Source organism: Arvicola amphibius, chromosome X (genome assembly GCF_903992535.2).
Source record: "Arvicola amphibius chromosome X, mArvAmp1.2, whole genome shotgun sequence".
Classification (NCBI taxonomy): Eukaryota; Metazoa; Chordata; class Mammalia; order Rodentia; family Cricetidae; genus Arvicola; species Arvicola amphibius.
In genome coordinates this window covers 53,013,118-53,023,424 of record NC_052065.1, presented here as the reverse complement: position 1 = coordinate 53,023,424, position 10,307 = coordinate 53,013,118, and the positions used below count along the sequence as shown (strand labels likewise).

Here is a 10,307-nt window from a genome sequence, read left to right as displayed (position 1 = left end):
CTGTCTGGAAACTACTGAAAGGAAACCTAATGTTTATATGCTAATAAAACAGTTGCTGAAATCAGTGACAAAATACTGTCCTCCAAATTATAATGCAGTCCTTTATAGCACAGTAAGGTTTTGTTGTTGTTATTTACATTAAGCATAAAATAAACTACTGACTGATTTTTTTTTAATAGAGCCTCAGACAGAAGAGGTAGAATACCTCATTTTGATACAGCAGCCCCAGGGAGGCAAGGAACAACCAAATTGATAGAGTTAATAAAAGGAGAGATTAAAATATGATTTTATATTTTACTTAATTTTTTGCAGGTATAGCAAGAATTATTTACATAATTTTCAATTTTCTAGTAGCTACATCGAGAAAGTAAAAAGGTTTTGTGTATTGCTACATGCCTGTAATCTCAGAACTTTTGAGGTTGAAGCAAGTTTAAGACTAGCCTGGGCTATATAGCAATATGCTATCACAAAAAAAAAAATCAAGCAATTAGCTGGGCGGTGGTGCATGCCTTCAGTCCAAGCACTCGGAAGGCAGAGGCAGGTGATCTCTGAGTCTGAGGCCAGCCTGGTCTACAGAGCTAGTTCCAGGACAGCCAGGGGTACACAGAAAAACCCTGTCTTGAAAAAAAACCAAAAAGTCAAGCAATTAAAACAAATTTAAATAGTAAAAGAAACTGGAAAATTAATTCTAATATTTTAAACAAATATATTAAAAATACTATTATTTATATAAACAGTAATAATATTTAATTGTTTTTAACATAACAAATAATAAATATTTAAATGTTTGTACTATACCTTTAAATTCTGGTTATTATTTTACAATAACAATATATCTCAATTTGGATATCAAGTTTTTCATGATTAAATTTAAAAATTCTTTTAAAGAGAAAAGTGAACAAAAGAAAATATTTCCCATGGCCAAAGTGAAATGTAATCCTCCCAGAATAATATAACAACAGAAAACCAATATTTTATATTGGCACGGATTTAAAATGAAAGCTTAAACACAAATTAGGAATTTAATTCTCAATTGTACTAACCACAATTCAAGTACTTAGCAGTCCTGAAGACTAATCACTGCTATAGTAGTCAGTTGCAGAGCTGATGACAATGCCTCTGGTCTTTCACAGGAAAATAACAAGGAGAACCAGGGAGGTGGTTCACAGATGCCTGTGGAACCCAGAAAGAGGAAGTAGCCTTCTGCTGCTATACAGAATCTGAATAAACAAGATTGACAGTTTATGAATAATTATGTCATCATTTGTCATTTCATTAAATACACCAAACTTCTATGCTCATTCCCAAAGTGCTCTTCTTACTCCTCTCATTGTATTACAATTCCTGAGAAACCTGAGTTACCGCTCCCAGTTTCTCTTGTCAGTCTTTCTAAAATAACTTCTATATATAGCTTGCTAAAATATTACATTCTATTCCCTCTTCATGTGCTAGAGAAATCTCAAAAATCTCTCTCCTTGCCTTCTCTCTCAAACTCACCGACACCACTCCTGGCTTCACACTTCATTGTCTTCACTGGAACTACTGGAACATTTGTCTGCTTTGCCTTGCCAGTTTTTCTCCCCACACCTACACAGGCCTATTAAGTTATCTTTTTTAAAAACGTCATTAGCATTAACTTTCTATTAAAGGATTTACTGGCTCTCATAACAAGTTTCACATACTCGGCTTTTTTTCACCTTTCCATCAATCTGATAGTAAATTAATCTTGTTTTTACTCTAACTGTATAACACAATTTTCTATCTCCTCCTATCAAGTGTGATTTGCTCAAAGGTCAAGGATATAATATGTATCTATATTTCTGTTCAAAGAGTCCTCAATATTTTATGTGCATAAATAATTGTCAATTTGAAATATGTGCAGTGCAATATTCACTTTACACTTTGCACTCACATTTGTTTCCTCAAAAGGAACAGAAAAGCAAAGTTATCAAACACTATGATTCATGATTACTGCTCAAGAAGTTTTTCATTATATTGACTGGCAAATACAAGACCCACAAAAGTACATCTATATAAACACACACACACAAATATTTTGTGGTGGTAAAAATCAAATTCTTCATGTCAGCTGGGCAAACGTTCAAGCACTGAACCACATCCTCAACTGAAGGCCGATATACTTTTACTTCATGATCAATAGTGCCCTTAGAAACAGACTTCCTTTTAAGCTATTTTGTAACTGATTTTCTAATCAATAAAATAAGCCAAAAATTAAGGAGAAGCAAAGGGAAAGGTTAACAAAATGATAAAAATTAACCACTCATTATTACTCTATTATTTAAAAGGAGTGCTGACAATATTTTATCATTCCAACAGAAAGTAACCTTACCTTAAAAACACAAAACTGTTCAACATTCTTCTATAAAACCATATTGAGATAGAAAGAATTTGAAGGACTTAGTTCAGTGAAACAAATCAAATCTGACATCTTTAAGAAAAGTAGCATTTGCCCTTTGAAATTGCTAGGAGCAGGTAAGAAAATAGAGTTTATGCTTTTTTTATTGGAAAATGTTGCTTTAAGGAATTAAATAAATAAATAAAATCACAACATTATTTTATCTTCATGTTTATAAATTTACTTTATTTTCATGACTTGTGTATTCAGCTCATCCTTGACAGACTTATTTGCCAAACACAAAAAAATAGTGGTCTATTTAAGTTCAAATGAATAACACTTTTGAAATATATTTTATGAATACAAATAGTTTCAACACAAACATGGAAAACTGTCAAATGGGTAGACAAAATAAAATTCTAAGCATTTCTTTGATTTATAAAAGTATGCCTACTTTTCATTTCACTAAATGAGTACAACCATTTTTAAAATATTTGTGAGTATCTGTGGGTATGTATAAATACCAACATACACACAACAAAGAAACATTTCATAGTGGCAAATTTTAGTGCATTTCCAAAGTCTGTCATCCATAGACATCTACATGCAAATGCTACTAGACTAGTACACTAGAACAAATAAGAAAGGATTAGCAGAACTCCCTGGCAAAAAACTTTTTAAATAGAAATAATGAAACAGAAATTCACTTCTCATTTGAACAGCATAAAAAATAATCTTCTTTAGGCTTTGAATCATATATACACACAGTATTATTTAAGCTCAGAAAATAGCTTTTTACTGTCCACACAGAACTACAGTATACACTCAGTGAATGCTAGCACTGAAAAAAATGTGCCATGAGGAAAACAGTGAAGGGATGGTCACAGGAAAAATATCTACCCATTAAACAAAGAAAGAAAGAAAAAGAAAGGTGAGGAAGGACTGGGATGCAGAGGCAAGAGATTAGACTGTAGAAAAAAAAATAAGCAGAAGCTAACAGAAACCAATTAAGTTGGAACAAAGCAGCCACTTATGACAGAGGAGAGTGAATCTTGGAAGTTGCAAACAGGAGAGGTGAAAAAACTTTTCTGTGAAGCTATATATAGAACTGTCAGTCATAGCCAAAACCAGTTGGAATGTGAGTTGGCTAAACTATAATATGAAACATGCACAGACTTTGCTAAAACTACTTCACAGGGTTGCTCTGAACAAAAATAAAAGACATAAGTTATGGAAACATTCCATAAGCTAAAAATGCTATACTCTCTGTACAGTGTTTACACAATATTGAGATTCAATCTTTCACATCTTTCAATACTGGAAAACTATAAACAATGCTCTCTTCAGATCACAGAGGATATGATCACCCTCTGCTCCTTTATCAGATGTTGAAAGAATCAGAGGCTCCACAGTCACAGAGAGAAGCCTAATGTTAGAAACAGAACAAGGATGTTGACAGACTGATCAAATGGAGAGGCATGGCGATAACCACGTGGGCAGTGTTCCCACTCCTGTTTGTTCCCACAACTATTTGGGAGAGAAAAATATTCAGGTTAAGAAAGAGACTCTTTCCTGTTTCATTCTAAAACCCACAACACTTTATTAACTTGAATATCAATAGGACTGAATTAAAACTATTTTTCATGAACAACACAAAAAACTGAGATTGTAAAAAGAGCATATAAAGTCATTAAAATGTGCTGAAATACATACTTTTTCTTACGTTTTGAAAACTATCTGAGAAAAAAAGGCTAGGGAATGTTAGTCATGTGCATACACATGAATCAGTAAACAGGAAACTGAGTTTAGTGAGACCAATATCTCCAAGAGAATCTCTCCAACACAACAGAGCACTAACTGGACCCTGAGTCTCTTTCACGACAAAGTCCTAGACCGCAATTCTACAACACAGCCTCCTACTACCATCAAAAGCTGTCTGAAATAGCAAGAATGAAAACAGCCAACACAAATCTCTTTGTTACCTTGTCTTGTTAGTTTACCGTCATTTCAGAGAATCTTCTGGCACTGGATAATACTTTATTACACTTTCTGAAGTGTTCTAAACAACATTTCTTCCTCCCCTAATTGGTAAGGATTGTACACAAACAATTCAACATATTAGAAGCAAAAGTAATCATAAACAAACATCCTGACCAGTAAAGTCTCTCACTATCACCAAAAGAGAAAGGAGACAGCATAAGCAAATAAAAGAGCACAGGGTAATCTATAAAACATTCATGCAAAAAGAATATTTAAATATGATCAAATCATTAACTACTAAATTAGGAAAACTTAGTAAACACAAAGGACACAATCAGCAAAAATTAGATGAGATGTGGCAAATTCTACTCAAAAATAATTATTTTCAATGAATAAATTCTTAAGTAAAGGGGGAAAATGGGACATAGACATTAAAATATATTTCAGAACATTAAACAATATTAAACCAGGAAGCATTTATGTGACAATATGAACTTAAAAACTTGGGTATTAATTGATATAAAGAAACTATTACAATAATTTTTTTCTAAAGACCCAATGAATTCTGAAGATCAGTACTGAGTATTTATGAATAAACTAAAATCTGGAGCTCCTTCAAAAATACTACAACAGGGAAACGATAAAAAACAAATAACATAATTCATAGATTTACAATTGATGAAGTCAAGTGCAAAGTATATATTCATTATTACATAACTTAATTTACTTTATATTCAAAATAAGAGCATATCATTGTTGGGCTGTCACAAAATATTTTAAGGAAGAAACAATTAATATCCAGAACCTAAAAAGCTGCAAAGAGAGTAGAAGCCATCTGACCAACCACCTCCTTTATATGTAAAAGAAAAAATTAAGGCTCAGCTAGGTTGGGAAACTTGCTGAGGGTCACAGAACTCATGAGTTCCAGGCCCAGGATGAGAATGTAAATCTCTAAATTTGTAGTCCACAGACACGTTCCTCTGCAAAGCAGCAAGAAAGGACTGCAGGGAAGCACTCCTTCCAGAACGTCCTCAGACCAAGTGTAATGAAAGTGAGCCGCACGGCAGGGCACGGCAGGGCACGGCAGGGCAGAGTAGGTTCATATTAAAAACGGGGAGCCAGTCACCGTGGCCATGAGATCTGTTTCTTTCTGAGAACCATGGCTTCCCGTTGGGTTGGAGAATCCAAACTGGGTCTCTTCCTCGTGCCCAAAGAAGTCAGAGTCGGGATGCATGTTCCAATCGGCTTTGGCAGGGGTCAGTAGTTCCGAGACACTGTTTTCACAGAGGGTGCTGGAGGGAGTCAGAGCTTCCGTGTCCACGGTTAACTTATTGCTGGGTGTCAAAGCTTGGGGCTCCAGGCTTGAGTTTTTCAGGGCCAAGGAGCCAAAGAGCCCCCCGACGCTTCCCCCGGGGACATCGTCCATGTCTAAGGGGCTCTGCTGATAAGCGGGCACCGAGGTTCCGAAGAAGAGAGAGGTATCCAGACCCTGGGGGAGGTCATTGGGGGCCCTAAGGGCCCGGGGGTCCACCGCTGGCCCTAAGGAATGGTTACTGTTATCGGCGGCAGGGAGACCTCCTGCGAGAGTCGAGTTGACAGAGGCCACGTCAATAGTCAAGATCCCGGAGTTGACCAGGGCCGTGTCCAGCACGGCGGCAGAACTGTGGCCGGGCACATCCGAGAAGAGAGACACCAGCTCCGCGCCGCCGCTGAGATCGTTCTGCCCCTGGCTGGCCAGTTCACTGCTGGGCGTGAGAGAGTTGGCGGCTTCGAGCTGGGCCAAGAGGTCCTGGCCGAGGTTGTGCCTCTTGGCCATGTGGGTCTTCATGCTGTGCTTGGACGTGAAGAGTTTGTTGCAGGTGGAGACCGGGCATCGGTTCTTCCAAGTGCCCACGTCCTGCAAGTGCTTCTTGGAGTGGATGTAGAGACTGCTGCGGGCAGAGAACCTGGCACAGCAGCCTTCGACAGGGCACACGAAGGGCTTCGTGCCCAGGTGGGTGATGCTGTGTCCCTTGAGGTGTTCGGCCCTGGTGAAGGACTTGCCGCAGCCCTCCACGGGACAGGTGAACCTGCGGTCGTCGTCGTGCTTCCTCTTGTGTCGCAGGAGTTTGGACATGCTGGTGAAGTTCCAGCCACAGCCGTCAAAGTCGCAAAGGAAAGGCCGCTCTCCCGTGTGGCTCCGCAGGTGAATCTTGAGGCGGCAAGCCTTGTCGTACTGCTTGCTGCAGCCGGGGAAGGAGCAGGCGAAGAGTTCCTGCTCCCTGAAATGGGCGCGGTTGTGAGAGAACAGGGCACTCACGGTAATGAAGGTCTTCTTGCAGCCGGAGAAGGCGCACTGGTAAGGCCGCTCGGGCTCGAAGTGGCTGCGCTGGTGGCTGCTGAGCTTGGCCTGCGTGGGGAAGCTCTCCTCGCACACCTCGCATTTGAAGGAGTTCTCCTGCTCGTGCCCCTTCATGTGCGCCTTGAGGTTGTACACGGTGGTGAAGCTCTTGCCGCAGCCCTCCACCGGGCAGCCGAATGGCCGCAGCTTGTCGTGCGACTGCAGGTGCCTCTTGAGCTTGTAGGAGGTGGTGAAGGTCCAGCCGCAGCCGCCCAGGGGGCACTTGAAGGGCCGCTGGCCCTGGCTGCTGCTGTGCGTCAGCAGGTGCACCTTCAGCTGGTGCTTCTTGGCGAAGGTCTGGCCGCACTGCGCCTCCGGGCACAGGTAGAGCAGCACGCCCGGGCCCGGGCTCGGGCCCGGGCCCTGGCCTAGAGGACCGCTGGGGCTCTGCGCGGCGGCCTGGGCCTCGGCCTCCTCCTCCGGAGGCGCCGGCGCGGGCGCGGGTTCTGCAGGCTCGGCCAGCAGGAGGTCGGGTGGCAGCTCGGGGCAGTCGCCCAGCTGCGAGGAGGCGGCGGCCGAGGCGGCGGCGGCCGCGGCGGCGGGCGGGCAGCCGGCCTGCGGACCGCCCGGGCCGCCCGGGCCGCCGGGGCCGCCCGGGCCGCCGGGGCCGCCGGGGCCGCCGGGGCCGCCGAGGCCGCCGGGGCCGCCGGGGCCCCCGGGGGCCCCGGGCTGCGGCTGCGGGACTGGCGCGACCCCCGGCTCCCAGGCGGGCAGCGGGGGCGTGGTCAGGGTGAGGACGCCGTTCTCGAAGCGCAGCAGCAAGTCCTGGTTGTGGATGGTGATGGTGCCCGCGAAGGCCGCTGCGGGGCCGGGGCCCGGGCCCGCCGCGGGGAGCTGCGACGGAGCCGGCGCGGCCAACGGGCGCCGGGGCCCCGGCTCGAGCCGGCCCGCGGGATTCGCCGTGCTGCTTGCGCGCCGCTTGGGCCCCGGGCCTGCCCCGGCCTCCTCCCTCCGCACCGGCCCTCCGGCCTGCTCCGCGCCCGCCGTTTCTACGTCGCCACCCACCGGGTCTAGCAGCAACAGGAAGAAGTCGTCGCCTCCGCCGCCGCTTCTGCCTCCTTCGCCGCCGCCGCCGCCGCCGCCGCCGCCGCGGCTCCGGTGATCCGGCCTGGGCGCCAAGCGGTTCGCGCTAGGGCTCGGGCCCAGGCCCCGTGAGGCCCTCTGGGCCTCTGCGCTCCGCGGCCCCGGCCCGCCATCTTGGGCCCCCCGGAGCAGGAGGAGGCGGCGTGTGGGGGCCTGACAAGCCAGAGAGTCCGGGGCTCGGGGCACCCCGCCGCCACCCGCGGGGCAGCAGCCGCCGCCGCCGCCGCCCTGTGGTGTCCCGCGAGCCGGGAGCAGCCTCGGGATTTCCATCTCGGCGTCAGTGAGGCTCGGCTGGAACCAGAGCCGAGGCGGAGGCGCGACCCCGCCCCCTGCCGCGGGCCCGAACACGTTCCTGAAAGGAAAAAAAAGTGCAATGCGCAGAAACTGGCCCTATCAGATATTAAAACGTATTTAACGCCACAGTGATTTAAATATTCTGGTACCGTGTCTCTGGAGCACGAGAGACGGCCCAGAGGCAGAGTCTGGCGCGGGGAAATAACTTCCACACTTGGGTTACAAAGTAATCGAGGTCTTCCCAAGTGCAGGGAGAATGACAGTTCCTCCAGGAGGCTGCTGAGGCTCCCAGACACCCAGCCAGGGAGGGCAACCTGAACCCCTACCTCCCTGTGGGCAGCAGATCAGCGTCCTGTGGCCCCTTCCGGAGCTCAGCCTGTTCCCTGGCACTTCTCATGGCATGGAAGTCATGTGCTGCTGAGCCAAGGAGAAAACTTCAGACAGGATAAACTGTATTACCCGCAGGAAATGGACTTGCTACCGTTTCTGGTGGAGATGCCTGCTCCAAGCACACAGACACACTCACACACGCTCTCACTCACATCATTTGAGGAGATGTCCGCTCCAAGCACACACACACACACACACACACACACACACACACACGCAGACACACACACACACACACACACACACACGCAGACACACACACACACACGCAGACACACACACAAACACACGCAGATGCCTGCTACAAGCGCACACATACACTTCTCGAAACTGGTTACTGTGAGCCATGTCCTGGGTCAAAGTTTTTCACATAGTTGGGCTTTCGTCCTCCTGGGGCAGGAGTCAGAAGAAGAAATCGGGCCAAAACTGACTGGCACCCTTCCACCTACAGGTGTGAAACCTGGCGGTTGAAGCAAATGATAATGAAATCTGCAAAGTCCAGCCAGCTCCTCGGATCTCCCTGCTTGGAATGCTTTAAGGTGCAATTCCATAAACAATGTAGTTTATATGGAGCTATATAGTAGAAATCATACTATGTGTTTCATTTATGTGGATCGCTTCACTTCTGCATTTTATTTTATGTGCCAGGCCCATCCATGTAGCCTCTCAGGACCTTATGCCATATCTTCGTCATCACTGACGAGCATTCAGCCATGGACTTGGGGCGCGGTGACCGTGTTCCCCCATTCTACAGTAAACGGGCAGAGAGGGTCTTTCCAGTGGTTTTGCTATTATCATGAGCATTTTTGCATCTTCATCATGGAGAAGCCTGTCTGCTCTGTAACTACACAGCGCCAGCTTTACAAACAGTGACAAACTGGGCTGTTGTCACTGGGAGGGAGTGTTGTTATCAGAGACAGGATCTCAGATTGTCCCAGCTTGTTTTCTGTCGCAAGTGTCCTTTCCACTAGCATCAGGACACCAAACACCCAAAGAATTTTCCCATCTGAAGGTGATCGGCACTCCAGTTACTACCAAGCTTTCACACATTCTCACAGTTGTGGATCTTTTGGCTTTTCTCTTCTGTGCAAGGCCTGCTACACACTGAACTCCTTTAAGCTGCATAGGTTCTGGTTCCCATTTTGTGACCGCTGATCTAATTTAAACTGCAGTCCTATGTGTAGACACAGTAATACCTTCAGGGCCTTGTTGCTTGAATTTCTACCTGCTGTGTACTGTTTTGTGTTAACAGGAGAAAATCTTGGTACTAATATAGTCAGATGTAACAATCGTGTGCTTCATGGCTAGGGCTTCTACTTATAGATACCTGTATGAAGAAATAGTATCTGGACTAAAGGGGGGAATACACAGAGGGAAATAGAGACCCTGGGGCAGGCAGGATAGGTGAATGATAAACACATGCAGTTTGACCAGGGATGACTCTCTGCATTCACCACTAAACACTGCAAAAGCAGCCTTTTGGCTAGGGTTGAGAACAGCAGAAATCCTTGGGTGTGTAGAGCATTGCTGGCACAGCTCCTCTGACCTGAAAAGTGAACTTCTGAGATTCAGCTGACTCTATCAGGTACCACTTGGTGATGTGTCTGGGAGGGTCAGGTGAGAGCCTTGGTCTCCGCAGCCCACATGGTCTGGTATGTAAAGACAAGAAGGTTGGAAATCCTTTTCCTGTAGTTGTTCCTGAGGTGTTCAGTGTCCCACCAGATGGCTTCTTGTCCGGCAGGTCTACCGTGTATGAGCAACACCATTTTCCTTATTACTCCTGATCTAACACAGGAATTTCACTGGCTTAAGCAGAGCTGATTC

At 45.8% G+C, this 10,307-nt stretch overlaps 1 protein-coding gene across 1 annotated transcript; it reads right to left on the bottom strand.

Annotated features, from left to right (window-relative positions):
• Positions 1 to 2,574: 2,574 nt before the first annotated feature.
• LOC119805064 (zinc finger X-linked protein ZXDB-like) lies at positions 2,575 to 8,501 on the bottom strand. Its single transcript, XM_038316868.2, has 2 exons — positions 8,420 to 8,501; positions 2,575 to 8,151 (listed from the first exon to the last, which is right to left on the bottom strand). The coding sequence occupies exons 1-2, from the start codon at positions 8,488 to 8,490 to the stop codon at positions 5,436 to 5,438; spliced, it is 2,787 nt and encodes a 928-aa protein (XP_038172796.1). The 5' UTR covers positions 8,491 to 8,501; the 3' UTR covers positions 2,575 to 5,435.
• Positions 8,502 to 10,307: the final 1,806 nt, after the last annotated feature.